The sequence below is a fragment of the Carlito syrichta genome, unplaced genomic scaffold, assembly GCF_000164805.1.
Source record: "Carlito syrichta isolate Samal-C Ts95f unplaced genomic scaffold, Tarsius_syrichta-2.0.1 Scaffold307337, whole genome shotgun sequence".
Lineage (NCBI taxonomy): Eukaryota > Metazoa > Chordata > Mammalia > Primates > Tarsiidae > Carlito > Carlito syrichta.
Window position 1 is genome coordinate 434,337 of NW_007251433.1, and position 21,077 is coordinate 455,413.

The following is a 21,077-nucleotide window of genomic DNA, read 5'->3' on the forward strand; positions in this document are numbered from 1 at the left end:
ACAAGGATCCGTCTCTGTGACTGGGGAATGCAAAATAAGTCTCCTATTAGCTATTTTCATACTGTTCTTCCTTGATTTCAACATGTAGTGAACTACAGAGCTGTTGGGTAGTGGAAAACTTGTCTTGTGCTTTTCATGGGAGAACACTCATATTAGTTCTGTTGCGGGGGGTGATGAGAGTTCATCTCAAACCACTTGGAGGTTTACTCTTTGAGTTCAGATGTTGGCACTCTGACTTGTACTTGAGCCGTTCAGCTGACAATGTCATGCGGCAGCTGGGCATGTGTGTCTGGGGCTTGAATGGAAACTTGAGTTGTAGGTACAAATTCAGGTGAGGAAGAGAAGCATCAAGAATAAGTCCCAGTTTGTGACTTACAAGATTGGTGATGTGGTGACAGCACTGGTTGAGAGGGGAGCCCTGCCAACAGTCTAAGCCTTAGGCTGCCCCAGGCAGTGTGAACAGGAAGGTCACACACTACTTGTTACCTTGTGTCTTATGCAAATGAAGTGATTCATAACTCCTCCTTCTTCTCTCCACCTTGACACATAAATGATGGTCCAGAAGAGGAAGTCAGCAACAATTTATATGTTGATCCTGAAGACGTGAAGCGAAACGGGAATTTAGATTATCTAACACTTAACCTGCTAAACCAAGAACATTAGAGAGGGTACCCTCAAGTGCTGAGTCAAAAGACCATGATGATATGCTACTTTCCTACCTTCATTCAACACAATTCTGGTTTAATGGGACAAAAATAATTATATCTGTGTTTTGAATGCATTTCACAAGTACTTTGCCGACCAGGATTTTAATCTAGTGCAAGACTTTCTTGATTTTTCAGAAGATCTTCTTTATAGATTGGGTCAGGTGGTTTTTGTAGTAGCATAAAAACCTTTTATGCATCTTCACATACGGTGAAAGAGTGAAGTATGACTCACTTGGATTTTGATTAGAGGTGATTTGAGTTCATAAAAAAATAAGATAAAGAAAACACACACATGCAAAAGGCAACAGAGGTTATATAATGCCATTAAATTATGTTAGTGAGCTTACTTGTCAGTATTTTGTAATACAAAATAGTTTTCTTGGAGTCAATTTGTCAGTATTTGTCACTAATTGTTGCCTACAGATTACCTTTTCCAAAGTACTGTTCATCTGGGCATTTTGGTATCTAATGAATCAGTGCTGTGCTGTCTATGTGGTCGAGTCTGGACCACAAATGCTGGTGCTTTTTCTCCTCATTTCTTCCTCTTCCTCATAGGTTTCCAACACCTGTGATTCTGTTTTTGTGAATGGGAAGGAAATGAAGAGCAAGGTGGACACAATTGTGAACTTCACCCACCAGCACTTCACCTCCCAGTTCGAGGTCACTGTCTGGGTTCCCAGACTCCCCCTGCAGATTGAGATCTCAGACACAGAGCTGAGCCAGATTAAGGGCTGGAGGATCCCGGTGGCCACCAACAGGAGGTAAGAACTTGGAGAGAGGACTGTTCATCTGATGCTGTTTGTGGGAGGCTAATTGGCCCTCAGATGCCCAAGCCCCAGGGAAGCAACATCCACAGTGGGTAGCAATGGTCTAGGCTTGGGGTTCAAATGGATCTGACTTGGGTACTTACTAGCACTTTGACATGTGGAAATTATAATGAAGATAATACTCATAATAATAGTGATAAAGTGATGATAATAATAATAGTAACAACCCCGGAGTAGTGGCTAGGATTCCGTAAAAAGATTTAGTACATAATAACACCTAGCACAAGACCTGGCGTTTAGGATATAGCTGTTTTCCATTCCCTATTTCACTATTGCTCATCCTTATCTTTTTTTTTTTTTCGAGTTGGGATCTCACTCTGTCATCTGGGCTAGAGAGTCGTGGCTTGATCTTGGCTCACCATGGCCTCGACTTCCTGGACTCAGATGATCCTTCCATCTCAACCTCCCAAGTAGCTGGAACTACAGGCATGTGCCAGAATGCCTGGCTAATTATTTTTTTGATTCTTTTTTTTTTTTTCCTGGAAGACAAAGTCTTGTTATGTTGCCTAGGCTGGTCTTGAACTCCTGGACTCAAGCGATCTTCTCATCTCGGCCTCCCAAAGTCCTACGTGTGAGCCGCTGCACCCGGCCTATCTTTTTACTCTCAGTTTCCCTGTGTGTAAGCATCAGCCATCATCTGTGGAGCACAGTAATGAGGCTACTTGAGTTTGAACCCTTGCTTTACCACTGTGGCTATGTGACACTAGACATGTGACCTAACCTATCTATTTCTATGTTTCCTTATCTATAAATTAGGGATGATAATGTGACTGAAGAGTTGTTCGAGGAATTCAGTGAAAGAATGCATACTGTAGTAGACAGTTGTAAAGATGACTCCTACCCCCAGGATTTCTTTTTTCACTTATTCAAGCACTAATCTGATAGTGCTGGGAGGGGGGTCTTACAGATATAACTGTAATCCCAAACCAGTGGACCTTAAGATATGGAAATTATCCATAAGGTGATTAAGACCCATCAGATATGCCCTTTGAAAGCAGAGAGGTCTCTCCAGCTAGTAACAGAAGTTGAATTTGGGGAGATTTGAGATGAGAACAACCTGATGGGGTGTTGCTGACACTGAAGATGAATTGAACCACCTGCAAAGGAAGGTGGGTGGTCTATAGGAGCCAAGAGCGACCTCTGCATGACAGCCAGCCAGAAGAGGGGGCCTCAATCCTACAACCGTAAGGGCTGAATTCTGCCAGCAGCTGGGCTGATCTTAGAAGTGGAGTCTTCCCTGGAACTTCCTGAGAAGAGCCCAGACTGGTTGGCACCTTGATTTTAGCCTTGTGAGTCCTGCCTGGACTACTGACCTGCAGAACTGTGAGTGTGTTTTTGTGGGTGCTATTTTAAACCATGAAGTTTGTGGTAATTTGTGTGTAGCAATAAAAAACTAATGTAGATATTGTGACCCAGTGGTGCACTGTAGACATAACACATCTCTCAATGTGAGCAGGCTTTTGGAATCAGACAGTGGAGGCTGGAAGTGTTTTGAAGAACATAATGGAAAAGCCTTGAGTGCCTTGAAGAGACTATTTGTAGACACATGGATGTTAAAAATTTTGCACAGAGCTGGGTCTGGTGGCTCAAACCTGTAATCCCAGCACTTTGGAGACCAAAGTGAGAGGATTGCCTGAGCCGAGGGGTTCAAGACCAGCCTGGGCAACTTGGCAAGACCTCATCTCTACAATAAATAAAAAAATTAGCCGGGCATGACGGTGTGCATCTTTAGTTCCAGCAACTTGGAAGGCTGAGGCGGAAGGATTGCCTGAGCCCAGCAGGTTGAGACTGCGGTGGCCATGAGCATGCCACTACACTTCATCCTGGAGTGACAGAGTGAGACTCTGACTCAAAAAAAAAAAAAAAAAATGTGTTGCAGAATGCGTCGCACAGAATGCATGAGGAGCATTGCAGAAAAATCCTGAATCACCTTATGTGAAGCCTACATTGTTGTGAACAAATGGTTAGCAGACATCTGAACTTTAAAAACATTGCCCGAGGGAGGTGAGGAAGGTAGACTTCTCTCAGGTGGTGACAGAATGCACAGCAACATTTCCTGCAGCTACCTCAGAAGCCAATGGACATTCAACTGAGGAGATTTCCAGGCAAACTGTTGAACATGCACCTTGGATTCTTCTTGCTGCTTATAGTAAAATGTAAGAGGAGAGATACATTGGGGAGAGCTCTTAAACAAAACGGAGCAAGGACCTGATGTTGAAATTTTCAGCATATCCAGATGGCAAATGATGGAGTAATTAAGAGATTCACTGTCAGAAAAATGTGCTTGACTCACTGAGGGTGAGTCTCCAAAACTCTTAGCTGAAACTTGAAGGGTAGTCCAGGGAAATGGTCCTGCCCTGCCTGTCTGGTATCTCCTGCCCTCTACCCAGTCCAGGGATGTGCATCTGCTCCTGGAGACCAAACCAGCAGGGTTCAAGTGGGAGTTCTGACAGTACCAGGGAAAATCTGGATCAGAATAGCACTGACAGGTGCTAGACCCAAATTGACATCGGAACCAAAGTACACAAAAGTGGGCCAGGACCTGTGCACCAAAACACAACAAATTTAACTAGGTAGATTTCATTGAGATCCAGGGTTTCCTATTATAATGTACAGAATGTCCAGAATACAATTGAAAACCACATACTAGGAATAAAATGAGAAAAGGCAATCAACTGTTGCCAATGCCCAGATAAATCAAATGTTAGAATTATCTGACAAGGGTTTTAAAGCAGTCATACAAATTAAATTTTAAAAAATTTTTAATAAGAAAATTACAAGTAGCCTTGAAACCAATAAAAGACTAGAAAGTCTCAGCAAGAAAATACAATTCATAAGAAAGAACCCCATATAAATAATAGAACCGAATAATTTATTGCTGGGAAAAACCACTTAGTAGACTCAATAGTACAACCGAGTACAGTAGAAATGGCAGAGTATGAAATCAGTGAACTTCAGAATGAACAATAGAATTTACTCAACTTGAATAGCACAGAAAGTAGGAACTAAGAGCAGAACATTAGGGCCTCTTGGGGGAGTAACAAAATCTTCAAATCCTGTGACTAGAATCTGAGAAGGAGGGAGACAGGAGGGCATTATTTGGAGAAATAATGACTGAAATCCTCTCATATTTGGCAAAATATATAAATTTAGAGAGTTAAAAAGCTTAGGTAACCACAGACTTGATAAACCCCCCAAAATCCATGTCAAGACACAACATAATTAAACTTCTGAAAAATAAAGACAAAGAAAAACTCTTAAAAATATCTAGAGAGAAATGATACCCATTTGGATGGCAATGAATTTCTCACCTGAAATCATAGAGGCCAGAGGACTTGGCACAAAATTTTGCAACTGCTGAAAGAGAAGAACCATCAGTTTTGAATTATATTAATGGCAAAAGTATTCTTCGGTAATGAAGGGGGGAATAAAGACAGTCTTAAATGAAGAAAAACAGAGAATTTGTTTTCAGGAGACCTAACTTAAAAGAATGGCTAACGGAACCTCTCTAAACAAAGAGAAAATGGTTAGAGAAAAAGATGGAACTTCAGAAAAGAAAGAATGACAGAATGGGTCAAACCAGTGTTAAATAGGATAGATGCTTCTCTGCATCCATTTCTTAAAATATGTTTGGTGGCTGAAGCAAAACTTATAACATCATTTGATGTGGTACTTAGGGCATGTAGATAGAAAAAAATATTTAAAACAAAATTCTTAAAAGTGAGAAGGTAAAGGGACCTACATGGAACTAAGGTATTTACATCCAAAGTGGTAAAACTCTGACATCATTAGGCTCTAATACATTATGTGTGTATGTTAAATTGCATACATACATAGATGCATGCAAATAAGTGCTTGTAAGACTGGTGAAATAAGAATATCCAATGCCAATTTCCTAGTTTAGATATTGTCCTGTAGTTAGGAGGATGTTAACTCTGGGAGCTAGGTAAAGAGGATATGAATCGCCCATTATGGTTTTTTATTTTTTATTAAACTTGCAGTGAATTTGTAACTATTTTAAAATTAAAAGTTTGAAAAATGAATAGAATGAAATCTGACTTAAAATAACAGGATTGTTTTGTTTCATTAATATAGCATTTTTTAAATTCCATGGATTCACTGACCATTTTTATAATATGGCCACTTTTTCATGAAACATGTACTTGATAGTGTTCTTTGAGTTTTACCTATTTATTTAAAGGAAACTTAATATCACTAGCCCAAATGGACAACTAGTATCATTTATCATAAAATAAATTTATGATACAAAATTAATACAAAGAAAATAAAACAGTGTATTACATTCTGAGTAGATACTTCAAGGAACAGAAAGTAACAGGTGTCAGAGAAGTTTTAGAGACATCCTCACCCTGAGCAGAGAGACATTCCCTGAGATATATTTAGAAGGACTGAAAAATAAAATGAGAATAACTTTTTAATATGTCATTCAATGGTTTTTTAAAATTGAAAGCGAGGTTCTCTCTCTTTCCACTTAACATCATCTCTCTTACCCACAGAGATATTCACCCCTGGCTGTGGGAAACCCTGAATTGCTATTGTGCTGGTGAACATCCTCCCTGTCACTTCAGAGATGGTTCTCAGACCTCTCAGAAAGGCAGAAGGGCATGTTGTAAAAAGAAAGCGGGCTTCTGAAATCATGTGGAGCTGGGTCCACATCTGCTAATTAGCAATTGTCTAGGCTGCACGTTAGACACCCTCCAAGCTTTGGTTCCTTCATGCAAAAATAGGAATATGTTTTATATGCTCTGCTGAGATGAATGGACCTAGCTCTAGAAAGGGAGAGGAGGCCAGACTCAGTGGCTCAGCCTGTAATCCCAGCGCTTTGGGAGGCCGAGGCGAGTGGATTGCCTGAGCCCGCGGGTTCGAGACCTGCCCGGGCAACTTGGCGAGACCTTGTCGCTACAATAAATCAAAAATTAGCCAAAGTGGTAGTGTGCGCCTGTAGTTCCGGCTACTTGGAAGGCTGAGGCGGAAGGATCGTCGGAACCCAGCAGGGCGAGGCTGTGGTGGCCGGGAGCGTGCAACTGCACTCCAGGCTGGGCACCAGAGTGAGACTCCAACTCAAAAAAAAAAAAAAAACGGAGCGGGGGGAGAGGACACGGAGGGCCAGCCTGGGCATGGAACCCACCTCTGCAAGTGACCAGCTGTTGTGTGGCCCTGGCTGAGGATGCCCTCCTCTCCATGCTGGATTTCCTCGTTGGGCAGATCAGGGAAATAAGGGACAACCTCACTCTTTGGGTTCTGCAAAGATGATAAGAGTGAACTTGTGTGTCTGTGTGGTTGATGAGTGTCATTGCTCGTCCAGCCATACAACACGTGGAATGAAGCACACAGTGTGTCAGCACATGTGAGTCATGGCTCCTTCTCCCCGACACCATCCCTGCCACTGAGAGTTCACCGAGGGCCCACTGGTCAGCAGCCACCAAAGCAAGTTCTAATCCAAGGATACAGGGCAGGTTCTTCTAGAGGGGAAGGTTGAATTATAGAGCCAGAGAGACTTTCTCAGGCTGGATTGTGGAGCGGTGGGGGTCAGAGGAGAGCAGGTGCCAGGGTGAGAGGAAGAGCTGAAGCCCTCAGGAAGGAAAGGAGAAGCCAGGAGGGAGCGACAGGAGAGGCATTTCAGGTGTTTCTGTGATAACATGAGCAGCTTCGCTCAGAGAGCAGTGACTGTAGACCAGGGCAGGAAGTGGGAGGAGAGAGTTCTCTGGCAACTTTCAGGACCATAAACTCAGGAACTACTTCTTCAGAGACCAGAGGGTCTCAGCTGCTGAGGATGGTGGGTATTGGAATTATTCTAAGCCGATGGTTTCTGTCCGTCTTTGTGTAACACATCTCACACCTCGTTCTTCATCTGCAACTGTAACGGAAAAGAGGGGCAGTCATTCCTATGTCATTTCCAAGGGTAGGTAGCTGAGCCTGAGACAGGGCAGATAATCTGGCTGGAGGCCTAACAGGAGGAGTAGAAACAGGAATCCATACAGCTCTCTTGACGAAGATCTCACATTCACGCCACAGACCTAAGGTTCTGCATCAGCCCTGTAAGGGGAATGGTTCTAAAATGACCCATTTTTAGAACACCGAAGCCAGAGCCTCAACCTCTGCCTCTCTGGGGCCTGAGTCTTCTATAACTCTGGGTTAGGAAGCCAGAAGCTGCCCTTGCAGTCCATGTTGCAAGTATAAATCATCCGTTCGCACACAGGGTCACCAAAACATGCTAGTTGAATGAATGAATGAACAGGGAACGGCTAACAACTGAACAGGTCTGGCAGAAGAAAAGGCATTTCATTTTCTTCTGTACGGTCACGTAGAATCCGAAAAACAAGGGATCTAGAACTTCTTAACGAGGGGGATGTTTATTCTGTCTTGGTTCCTTGTGCTCCAGGCCCACCCGAGAGAGTGAGGACGAGGATGATGAGGAGAAGAAGGGACGAGGCTGCTCTCTACAGTACCAGCATGCCACGGTGCGCGTCCTCACCCAGTTTGTGGCTGAGTCGCCCGACTTAGGGCAGCTGACCTACATGCTGGGTCCCGACTGGCAGTTTGACATCACTGACCTCGTGACTGAGTTCCTGAAGGTGGAGGAGCCCAAAGTCGCTCAGTTACAGGATGGCAGGACCCTGGCTGGTCGGGAGCCAGGAATCACCACCGTGCAGGTACAGGCCGCCCACCCTGCCCCTTCACCTAATGCTGGTCTGTGTGGATGAGTGTCCAGGTGCATGCGTGTGCACACAAACATGCATATGAGCATGTGTCAGTGTGCATGGATTGTGTTTGAGTGTGTAAGAGAATCATGAGAAGCAATACTCACCAGTTTAAAAAACTCAAACTCAGCTTAATTTTTACATTTTACAGTTGAGAAAAATATTTGATCTCTTTTACCAGAGAAAGTTAAATGAAACGCGTAGTGTATGTGACCTTTCCCAATGATGTCCTCTTTTTCGTATATCACCCACAGGTTTTTTCCTCCCAACATTGGAGCCTAACCATTTAGCTATATTATACTGTATACAATAGATTTAAAAAATTGTAAAAGATTCATAGTTAAATTTTCTCTATTTTTTCAAAGTTATTGTAAAACTGTTCTCTAGTCAGTTTTGGCAGGATAATTATGCAGAAATGATGCAGTATATTTTATTTATACAAATTTAAAATGTTTCTGCTGATAGTTAATTAAGTCATATTTCAGTGGAGCCAAAGCTAACTTTTGATAAAACTGGATTAAACATGTTGCATTCTGCAAGTGTTTTCTATTTTTGTATAACAAATTACTACACACTTAGCAGTTTGAAAAACATCCATTTGTTAGCTCATGTTTCTGGGGGTCAGGAATCCAGGTGGGCTCATCTGGGTTCTATTCTCAGGGTGCCACGAGGCTGGAATCAAGGTCCTGGCTGGGCTGGGCTCATGACTGGGGGGTTTGGGGAAAGAATTGGCATCCAAGCCCATTCAAAACAATCTTCTCCCTGTCTTAAGGCCAACTGTGCCATGTAACATAACCTAGTCAAGAGATTGCTTTCTCATGTCCACAGGAGTCAGAGATTAGGGCAGGAAATCTTTGGGGGAGCTTTCTAGAAATTCTGCCTGCCACATATTCCTCTCCAGGACTTAAGACACCCCTGGCTGTATACCAGATGTTGAATAGGAAGGATAGTGACTCCTTGGGACATTAAGATTTCCCTTCCCACTGTTTATGGTTTATGCAATGATGGCCCAATGGCCCAAAGGTCAGTATTGTCCCATAATGAACATCTACTGACTCACCAGAAGGAATATGAGGAGGAGAGGATGGCTAAGCACTATTTCCTTAAAGTGTTTTACCACTGTTCTGCCATTTTCAAAGCCTAAATACTAGGTGTTGGGAAAATGTTACTCTTGGAGCATTCAGTATCTGGATGGACTGTTTTTAGTTATTGCCTCTAAGTTAATTCAGTCTTTTCTCAGAAAAGATACCACTATATTGACCTAGTATGAATCAAAGGAAAGAAAATGGACCAAGATGATCTTTATAAAACTCCTTCAATTGTCAAGCATGATTGAACAACGGTATAACACTTATTTAAACAGTTCCCATAAGTGCATTCATGAGCAGAGGACTGGGAGAACACTTTCGTAGAAACGTCACTTAGGGAGTGTACAGTGCTTATGTGGAGCAAACACAAGCTTCTCCACCTACTTTTCAGGTCCTCTCCCCTCTCTCTGACTCTATCTTGGCTGAGAAGACAGTGATCGTCCTGGATGACCGAGTCACCATTGCAGAGCTAGGTGTGCAGCTCGTGGCTGGCGTGTCTCTTTCCCTGAAGCCTCACCGAGCAGACAGAAGGGTCATTGTCTCCACAGCAGCGGCCCAGGACGTGCTTCAGTCCCCACAGCAGGTGAGATCCCAGAGGCCCTGCATCCCTGGTCAGTGGAGAAACTTCCCTCTCGGTTATCATATCCTGCACAGGAGAGCAGCAAAGCTCTCGGGGCTCGTACTGGGGATTTGTGAAGCTCCTTCTTGCTTCTATTCCAGGCTGTCCTGTCCCTGAGAAAAGTATTCAGTTGCTTAGACACGTTTCCTCTTGTATACTTTTATACACTGACCCATGTGCCATTTGATTTCCAGTGGGTTTACCTGTGCCATGCACAGCCCACAGCTAGACCATGAACAAAGGATCACATGTTTTCACTTTTGCCCAAGTAGGTGGCTTTCAGTACTTGGAAATTCCATTTCAGCTACTTAACTATGGCTAATGGGCACTAAATTGCTACCATTTACAGCAATTATTGCCAACTCTAAAACTCTCCCGCATCTTTAAACTTCTACAACTCATTTCTGAAGACACCAGGGGCCCTGTGCTGTTTGCGCCAGCCAGCGTCAGCCTGCACCTTCCCAAGGACTTCCAGCCAGTGTGTGTTTTGCCTCATCAGCATTGGCTTCCTGATGAAGAGCATTCACGGTGATACTATCTTGAGCAGGAGCCTGATTAGTTGCACCTGAAATTGATTCAGATAAATTGTCTGATCTTTCAAAATGTTTTTAGAAAGGTCAAAGTCAAATTCTATGGTATGCATGCAGTAAATTAATTTATACTTTAATTCATTTATTAAAGTATATTATTTGTTCTTCACACCCTTGGAGTATAGCACATTATTGATGCCAATTCAAGGCATGACAGGAACTGCTCAAGATTATAAGACATAAAAGTTCTTTCTTTTCTTTACATTTAAAAATTATGTAGAAAATCATATATTTATGTTTGCAAATTTCAAGGAACCTGATTATAATGTAATAATGCTTTGGTTTCATTTTCCTTAGGAAGCAATAGTAAGTTCTTGGATTTTGTTCAGTGATGGTTCGGTGACACCTTTAGACATTTACGAGCCCAAGGATTATTCAGTTTCTGTCTCATCATTGGATGAAATGGTGGTGTCTGTCCAGGCAAACCCTGAGTCCAAATGGCCGGTTGTGGTTGCAGAGGGTGAAGGACAAGGGCCCTTGATGAAGTTAGAAATGATGATTAGTGAACCATGTCAGAAGACCAAGCGGAAGAGTGTTCTTGCTGTGGGTAAAGGAAATGTCAAGGTCAAATTTGAACCAAGTATCAATGAGCACCAAGGAGGCACCAATGATATTGAGGGCATAAATCGGGAATTTAAAGACCACCTCAGTAATTCCATAGAGCGTGAAGGAAACCAGGAGAGAGCAGTTCAGGAATGGGTTCAACATGGTGCAGCTGTTGGCCAAGAGGAAGGTACCAACAAAAGCACCACCCCACTGGCTCCCATGGAAGGAAAGAATAAGAAGTTACTCAAAAGTGGTGGTCCAGACACCTTCACAAGCTTCCCCACTCAAGGGAAGTTACCGGAGCCTAATAATCCCAGTGACCTTACAATGACCTCGAGGGGGTTGACGGACCTGGAGATTGGCATGTACGCCCTGCTCTGTGTCTTCTGTCTGGCCATTCTGGTCTTCTTAATCAACTGTGTGGCGTTTGCTTGGAAATACAGACACAAAAGGTTTGCGGTGAGTGAGCAAGGCAACATCCCCCATTCCCACGACTGGGTCTGGCTTGGGAATGAAGTGGAACTTTTGGAGAACCCTGTGGACATTACACTCCCATCAGAGGAGTGCACAACCATGATAGACAGGGGGTTGCAGTTCGAGGAGAGGAACTTCCTTCTGAATGGCAGTTCCCAGAAGACTTTTCATAGTCAACTACTCAGACCTTCTGACTATGTCTATGAGAAGGAAATGAAAAATGAACCTATCGGTTCTTCTGGCCCAAAGAGGAAGCGGGTCAAGTTTACTTCCTACACTACCATTCTCCCAGAGGACGGCGGCCCATACACCAACTCCATCCTGTTTGACAGCGATGATAACATCAAGTGGGTCTGCCAAGATATGGGGCTGGGGGACTCCCAGGACTTTAGAGACTATATGGAAAGACTGCAAGACCAGATGTAAACTCCTTTCTTATGTTTGTATTCACCTTTATGCCTTCTGTTTTTGAATGGGTGGAGCAGTGAGTTTGATCAGCAATAGGGGATGATTTAACAAAGTTTGATTTGTGGAGGTCTGGTGGGAACCCTTTCTAAGCAGGTGTCAGAGGTCTGGCAAGCTATAGCAGCTGAGTTTTAAGCCGGGAATAGCCTCCAAAACAGCTACATGTAGGGACTGGAGAAATTCTAAGGAAACAGTTTTATTAACTGCCTGGTACTAGCTCAGTGCAAATATAAATACTGACCCCACAGACATTGTTAGTCATCTCGTGACAAATGGCCATGTGGAATCAGAAAAGATTTGGGTGTTGATTTTTTCTATTCCTAGACCTTTTAAAGCACAGTGGACACTTATTGCCCTTGGCCTGAGTTCAGACATACATGAAAGATGACTGAATGTAGCTATCCTTATTTGTTACGAGCGCTGCTCATTATTTTTATATACATTTGCACCTGCACCTGTTCCTTTGACCTCTGGAATTCTTTTTGAAATACGAAGAGAAGAAATTTCAGTCTTTTCTTTGGGCTCTGTTTGATTTACATATGAGTTGTATTCACTGGGATTTGCCATGCCATGTTATTTCCTAGGTCTCCATGCAGGATGTCAGGTTTTTCCAATTCTCCACACTTCATTGTTGAGGGTCAGTATCTAGGAAGCTTGTTCTCACTTTGTTTTTCCTTTTATTGTTGAACTTTCTTGTATAAGACTGGGACAAAGGGTTTTACTTAAAATCTTAATATACTGTGAGGGAGGGCCATCTCTTTACAGTTTTCTACATGAAGTTTCAAATTTTGGAGAAAAGTTGTGAATCACAAACATTTATTTTTATTCTCTGCTTGTTGAAAATTCATGGGGAACTCTGGGTGTGTGTTTCTGGGGGCAAAGAGACCCCAACATAGCTGTATTTATAGAAGTGCTTTGTGGTCAGCGCGGTTTATGATCCAAATTGAAATCTAAAAGTAGAATTGATCCACACAAAAAGAAATTGCCTAGGACATAGCTGCAGATTAAACTTTCCTTTTTACAGAACAATTTTTAAAAAGTAAGTAGAATGATGTTTCAAGTTAGCAATATTTAGAAATCCATCCATACAATGACCCAAAAAGAAAAATTCTCAATCATGACTCTGGCAGAGATAGAACGTTCACAGGGTGGCATTGGCCATGGATTGGTGGAGAAAAGCAATGGCTTTCTTCCTGAAACCACGCAAATAAATGACTGTTCCGGAACGCAAGAAGCAGCTGTTATGAAAAAAAAGCTCTTGAAAAACCACAATGGCAAGAGGAAAAAAGAAATAATTCATACATAGTTTTAAATTAAAAATGTTATTTTAATAGCATTACGAATGGTCTTAAGCAAGGCAAGAATCTCAGATTAGCAAATGTGATATTTTCATTTGAGATGGTATTGTGGGAGAAGCAGACACTAGACTAGTATGCTTCATTATGAGCTTTACTGAGCCATTTCTATTTCTTAGAAATAGAATTTTAAAGTTGGCCAAAAGTAGGAAGGATCTGCAGGAGGTCACTGGAAGCAGTCCCCTGACTCCAAATGGCTGATAACTGAGCTAGCCAAAAGAGGTGTTCAGTTGTTCTCTTGTCATAGATCTCCATGGATGAGAACATGACAACCTAGCCTCCTCTAGCCATGAAGTGGCAGCCAAAACATTCTTCTTGTATCCCTTATTCACAGGACTGCAGTGTGTTTGTGAGAAGTGCTGAATTTGGAGGTGATGTGGGCCTGGCCTCAGAGGCCAATGTTCAGCTGGTTCTGTAAGTGTTTAAAATGGGGCTTAGGAACCAAAGCAGGTGAAATTCCAAACATCTTTCCTTTTGACCCAACGATGAAACCAGGAGGGCCAGGCGTTAGCTGCAAAAGGAGTTTGCAAGATGGCAGACACTTTCTGGGAAGAGCCCTTCAGCTAGCCACAGGCTCCTCACAGGGTTTGGAGGGAAGGTAGCCTGGGACCAACCTTGCAGGACTGAAGAAAGTTCATATGCTGATTGACACATAGTTGTCCAGGTGAGTCCTGCTCCTTCTATGAGATATTTTCAATTCTCTGTTTTTGGATCTTTTGCATTCTAGGAATAATGGGAATTCATCTCTGAAAGTGAAGAGCCTCCACTGAAATAGGGAGAAAATCTATCTCTTATACATCTGTCTCTTATACACAGCAGGGTTCTTCCTACTGATGAAGTGAGACTTCAGGTCGGGTGTAGTTTGGGAGGGAGAAAAGGAAAGTAACCTCATTATAGGGAGTGTTATTAAGTAATGTACAAATTAGAGTGTTCCTTATCATGAGAGTGCTTGATGGGTGCAGGAAGCAAACTGGGGAGCATTCAGATGTGCCAGTGGTTTCTCAGCAGTTCTGGAAACTGGTTATGGTCCTGAAGATACCTCTTGTGATAATTTAGAGTCACCTAGAGGCATAAAGCCTCTGTAAAGTCACCTTTGTCCATACGTGTTAAAAAAACAGTTCGAAATAAAAATCTAATGGAAAGTCATGGGGAGAGGTTCCCTCTCACCATAACCTACATTCAGATGTATATAAACACATATACGTACATATACGTGTGTGTGTGTGTGTGTGTGTGTGTGTGTGTGTGTGTGTGTGTGTGTGTGAGAATTCTGACGAGCCAGACAATAAACTATTTAATAAGAACTGACAGCAACTGTCAATTGTTCTCAGCTTTGGCATGGACGCTCTTCAGCATAACAGAATTGTGTTGAAATATTTCCTGCAGATTATATACCATGGGTTATATCACCTTGTTTTCCAACTAGACAATATATTAGGCAATAACCCCCAAAATATCTAACTAAAATGGGGGTAAAGATATAAACTATTAAACATTGAAATCTAATTTCCTGGGGGCTGTGCATTTGCCTGGATTTTCCAGGATTTTATGACTGAGATACCCAAATTATTAGTCTTGATAAATGTTTGTTGAGCCAAATAACATTTATAAAGTCCCTTCCTTTCCCCTGGGAATGGAATGCTTAGACTCACCCAAGGAAGACACCAGCTAGCTTCTTGAGAAAATACCAGGCTGTGAACTCCATGGTCACACGAAGGGAAGTTCAGAGGTGAGCCAGTGGCCCCAGGATCTGGAACAGTTGAAGATGTGCAACCACTGTCTCCAGGGTCCAGATGTGCTGCTTTAGAAGCCAGAGCACAAGAGTCGAGAAGCAGCTGCCACACTGACGAACGAGAGCCTCAATGCACAGGTGTGTTGCATGTCAGAGAAAGCAAGAAGAAAAGACAATAGAAGTTTATCCCAGAGGAGCAACATTTAGCAAACTTCAGAATACTCCGTATGTTCCAAGGAAATGAATCATTGACTTCCTAGTTGTTTTATATTGCTCGCTGCCCAGGGTAAATTCAGACTGTAATATTTCCTACTACCTAGACAGAAAGTTTCTATTTATAAACATTTATGCAGGGGGAAAATTGATTTTTGTCCTGTTTTCACATCTGTAGACTAAGTAATTTGTAACTTGCTAATTTTTTAGTTTTGGAGAGCTTGCCTTTGTGCATTTTGGTCAGCATTCTTGTTTCACTCTTAGAAAGTGGTCTTCCTGTTGAATGCCAAGGCCACAGTAAAAGTTCTGTTTACCAGAAGACTATTCAGTCTGGCAGCAAGTGTCACAGAATATGGCTTCATCAGAATCCTACATGTCATTGGCACTAATGTGTTTTCTACTTGGATCATCTAAAAAATGGTCTCAGTTCTCTATTCCATTCTCTGTCAATGACACAATAGATGGTGTATCGACTCAGCAACCTTCTCCTCCATTAAAATTATATATGTGGAATGTCATGCATATCATTCTTCATGTAAAGGGACAGTATGGATGGCGGAAAAGTTATGCTAACATGTGGATAACATATTTTTGTATGTAATATAGGCAATATAATGAACACTGAGAGGTGTGTTGGAATAAATACATTTTGAAACAAAAGCATGCAGAACTGTAGCTTTTAAATGTACAGACATACCACTCAAAAATATCTATACTGATGGTAAGAAAAACATTGGAACCTGACATCATGAAATGCACTGAATTAGGAATTCTGGCCAGAAAAGGACATGGCTCCTGTTGGGATTGTTGATGGAATCTGCCAGAACATTTTGATCTTATTCTTCATTGCTTTTGGATTTTTTCTTTTCTTTTTTTCTGGAAATATTTCAGAAATAAAGTGATTTCATTTTTCTGCATAAAAATATATTCTAACTACAGGATAACTCATCATTTTTAACATGAAAATAAACATTTAAACGTTCTTCATTTGTTTCATTATTTGACCCACATGTTCCCTACAGCATCTGTATGATTGGTTCTATTTGCAGATATATTTTGCTTTTCCGCCAGAGATTTTAAAACCCTTGATGCAGTAATAAAAGGACATCAAAAAAGTCTTAGAAGTTGCAAGCAAAATGCTTACTTTTAAAAAAAACTTCTCATTTGTTCTCCTAGCAGACTGGGGAAAACTTCTTTCCAGATGTTCAGAAAAAGGACTTGTATTTCTCATGTCCCTGTCCAGAGTCAAATCATTTTGAAAATCAGTGCTGAAATGCATGATACAGCGGGTGTTTGAGAGCCTTTGACTTCTACCTCCCTTTTGGTCTTACCGATGACTTGGTTATGTGTATTTATTGGGGCAGGGACTTCGTATGGAGTCAGGGGGCTGGGGAGCTGAGGTTCCCAGGCAGGCAAGAGCTCCAAAGACAAGAAAAACACAAGACAATTGAGATTCTGCTTTGAAGCCTGAGGTAGACATTTCTGCTGAAAAGGGAGTGCATTTGCCAGGTCCCCACAGGCTCTCTGTTGGGGTGGGTGCATTTCTTGAAAGTGTCAGTTATTTCTGGTGTTTTGGCAAGTGCTTTTAGGATGAATGGGGATACCTCTTTGGCAATATCTTAAACGTGTTATAATAAATGCCCCATTCCAAGCCTGGTCTTTCTCTAGGCCCTACAGACATCTTTTAGGTAACTGGATGTAAGCATAATGTTTGGCTCTGATATTGAGCCTGCAGATTAGCAGACTTTTCTGCCTTTAACTTGTTGGCAGCAAAAAATCCAAAAATACTCTCCCAGGTGTACAAACCCACTCCCATCAGAATTATTCCTGAACACTTTGGGTAATGATTTTCCACTGACAGCTTCCCCTTGTTTTTCTTTAAAACATAGAAGGACTGAGCCATAAAACACAGCCGGTTCTCCCTAGATCTCGGCATGCATGTATACAGTTTAGTAAAATCTGTTTCAAAAGAGGAAGGAAAAAAAGCTTGAAATGAGATTTGTAAGAGAATGAACCTTTGGATTTAGATTTTTTGTGTGAGTGCAAAATGCAAACACTGTATTCCATTTTTTTGGGTATTAAAATCCTTATTAATTGCCTATTAGTTTCTTTATGGTTTTATATGATTGATATAGGTTATGGAGTTTTTATGTTGTTTGCTCTTAAATCATTTTAAAAATACAAAAAAAGTGCAGAAACCTTCTAATCTGGGTTACCACGTTTATAGACTATTCTATGATTCAAGACGAATAGGACTCTCACTTTCCAGATGGGAGATAACAATTCAAGTCCATTAGGGAAATCATCTTCCCCGTCCAAGAAAGCAATAATATCATCAACTCATGATACTGGGCAATCTTTATGTTCCATGCGATGCCTTTAACATTTATTTGGGTTTAATTGCCGCTCTTGGTCAGCTGCTCAGATGAAACATTGTAGTTTTATGTTAAGAACTGGAATCTCTTTAGATGCTGCAAGAACAGAGGACAGATGTCCTCTTTATACATCCACATTGCTCACTGGAATAAAGCACTTTACAGAGAGATGGATGCTGCTTTGAAATTTGGGATCTATGTGATGCCGATTTTTTGGACCCATCTTTGGGATGACTTAAATCGCTTTTGACCTGACGTATCTTTCTTTACTTCCTTTGGTCAAAAGAGCAAGTGAAAACTTTCTGTTTTTCACATAAGGCTGGGGCTGAAATAATCTGCTACTTTATTGTTACCTCCTTTGTAGGAATCTGACTCTCTGAATGAAATAACACAAAATGCCAGTGTAGATACTGACCGTATGGTATAGTTACTTCACTTAGAGATGCTTCCTTAGAGAGTGTGCCTTTCCTGTCACAATCACTTTAGGGCCTCCATTTTATCTATGTATATTTCTGCACAGTATTAGCATTTTCTACTCCCATAAACATTGCAGACTGACAAGGAGCACACATCTGGCATTGAGAAGCACTTATCTGCCCGTGTACTCAGCACTCTTATTTCATTATCCTGGTTGGTGTCAGTTTCCACTGGGGACATCTGTAAATGTGCATTGGACCCACTGCCATCTCAGTTGCTCTGGTGCAGTGAATTGTCCCACAGTCACCAGTTCTCATGCACAGAGGTGCCAGGACTGGCTGATGGAAGAACCAGATCACCAAGGGACCCTCTGTAGTTATCCTCCATAGCGAGGCTTATATTGAGCTTTTAGCAAGGACACTCATTTAAAATTCAATGTGGATTCCGAGAACAAACCTACTGCCCAACCTTTCAGGTGATGTTCTAGGCATTCCTCATACATCATTGAGGGTCCGAGCAAACGCAAAAGCTGAGAGGTAAAAACTGAGAATGGAGAATTAAGTAATAAAAAAAGATCAAATCCAGGGAAAAACACTGTGAATGACAGTCACATCCACATAGTGAGTATTATGCGGCTGACCCGTGCTCTTGGAGGGAGGTCGTGTGTCTCTTCCCATGGCAAATCATTTTTACAATACTGCTTATCTATAATATATGTCTAAAGAGCATGCTGTTGTGTCAAAACTTCAATTTGTGTCCCAGCCGTCAGTCCCCAGCCTCAGACTCTTCTTAAGTGTGTGGGTCCGATCTTGGCTGCAGAACATAGCAAGTGGCCAAACCCACACAGTCCATCCATGTGTGTATTTTTGGGTGATTTCAAGGCAGTAAACAGTGGGAACAAGTTTTGTCTGGCCTTTGGGAAAGGTGTTATCCCTTACTTTCCACTTTTCTGGATTGGATTCTCATTCCCTGGTAAACACCAGATATTATAAACAGAGCATGCTGTTTTAACATTGTGCTTCTATATACTTTTTTTGTATAATGTATCTATCTCATGATATTACCCATGGTTTCAGTATGATCTGTTGTATATGTTCCACGGTATATTTAATGTCTCTGTAAAGGCACTTCCAAACATTTTGAAAACGAAGAAATAAAACATGTTGGATGATTCCTTGTTATAGTGAAACAATTAATTGGTAGGTTCCAGGAAATGATCTTTTCTTCAAATAGGGGTTCAGAGGAAGTTACTAAGAAGTCCTTCGGTCCAGAGTAGAGGCAGCTATGTCTTCAGGGTATTGAAGACAATTACGGCCTTTGACCTTGAGAATTAGAGAAAAGAATGACTTAAGTGTGAGGGCAAGATTCCAAGAGAATTAGGCTTGCTCTTGAGCCCCGAGAAAACACTCTAGCAAAACGTCATGGGGAACCCAAGTCTTGCCAGTCAACTTCCCTACACCAGGAGGGGACCTTCCAGAAAGCTCGGTGGCTCAAGCATGTCTGTAGCTGACACAGAGATTCTTATTGGAGGTCAAGAAAAGTCCATTTTTCTTTAAGGCTTACAAAGTTGAATTCTCATGAGGGAAAAAGCTTTAATCGGATGTGTCTTTACCAACCAAAGGGAAGTAGTCAATTCTATTCATAAAGTTTGAGTTGTAGGAAAGCTCATTTAGGTACCCTAAAATCCAGCTCGTAGTCTTGAGATGTGTTACATTTAACACCATGACAACCAAAACATTTCAGTGTGTTGAGTCTCCACTGCTGTGGCAAATTTTGACCAGATAAGGACTCTGAAATGCCACATTCCTCCCCTCTCCGGAAAATTGTTTTTGATGACTGTGTTGCCTAAACTAGAGTCTGCATGGTTGACGAACCTCTGTTGGAATTCAGGTTTAGAAAAGCAAATGCCCTCCCAAGACTGTCAGGCTGACTTTCTCAGGCAGCTGGGCCAACATCCATGCTCCCTAATTACTTTTATGGTTATAGGGGTCTGTGGCAGCTTCTCATCCCACGGCATGATCAGCACTCCTCTAGGCTTAAAGAGGTGTTTACAGCAACCTCTTTTCCTGCAAAGGACAATAACTTTATGAACAGAGAATGGCTGAGCTACAAATGTTTGTTCTGTACCTTGACTCTCTTTGAAACAAAGAAGTGAAACAACTCAAGAAGTTAGCATCTCCGAGACGTTTGATGCCACTTTGGAGCAAAATTAACCTCCAGGTAAGTTTCTGTGGTGGACTGGACTGAACCTGGCCTGAGCAGCACATTATGGAAAATCCTCCTTGGTCCTGCAGTTCGTTAAGGGTCAGTGCTGATGAAAATTGATCTTTTGGTGCTGTAAATTTTAAAATGATGCTTGCCCTAAAAACAGTTTAAGGTGAACTTGTACGTTGTATATATAGATATTCTTGTTTTAAACCTGCAAGATTAATAACAGATGATATTGACATTGACATTCCCTAGGAGTATCATTTAGTTCCATACAACACAGGGGGAGTTTGTATTTCTAGCATTTCTTTCTTTATTTCCCAAAAGTCCGAGACCATCTGTGACCTAGGAGCTCTCCAGTGCTCCTTGGAACAGGAATCAGAATGTATAATTGGAGTTTTACAGGTATAGTGTCTGTTAATTGGATGACTAGTGCCCTTCTTGTGTGTGTTGACAAGGTGTCAGAGATGGAAGAAGAAAGATATGGAAAGAGATATTAATGGAGGGTCAGAGCAGAGGCCATATTATGGTTCATCACTGTTACCATATATGAGTCGAAGCTGCCTTGGAAGGGATTCCTCCTGCTTAATCAGAAATGCTGACCCTCAGAGCTCACCTGGGTTAGTGAGTAAATAACTGCTATAAGCTTGAAGGTGCTGTACCTGGGAGCTCATCACACTAAAGAGGCCTTTGGTTCTAACCTTTCTTTCCTCAGGAAGGCTCTGGACTTCCTGTCTTT

At 41.8% G+C, this 21,077-nt stretch overlaps 1 protein-coding gene across 1 annotated transcript in view; it reads left to right on the top strand.

Annotated features, from left to right (window-relative positions):
• Positions 1 to 19,303, top strand: part of TMEM132B (transmembrane protein 132B) — a 34,368-nt gene extending 15,065 nt beyond the window's left edge. Inside the window, exons 2-5 of the mRNA XM_021715732.1 lie at positions 1,263 to 1,468; positions 7,938 to 8,208; positions 9,736 to 9,927; positions 10,851 to 19,303. Coding sequence (XP_021571407.1) covers positions 1,263 to 1,468; positions 7,938 to 8,208; positions 9,736 to 9,927; positions 10,851 to 11,999 — 1,818 coding nt within the window. The 3' untranslated portion in view covers positions 12,000 to 19,303. The remainder of the gene's footprint in view (positions 1 to 1,262; positions 1,469 to 7,937; positions 8,209 to 9,735; positions 9,928 to 10,850) is intronic.
• The last annotated feature ends 1,774 nt before the right edge of the window (positions 19,304 to 21,077 follow it).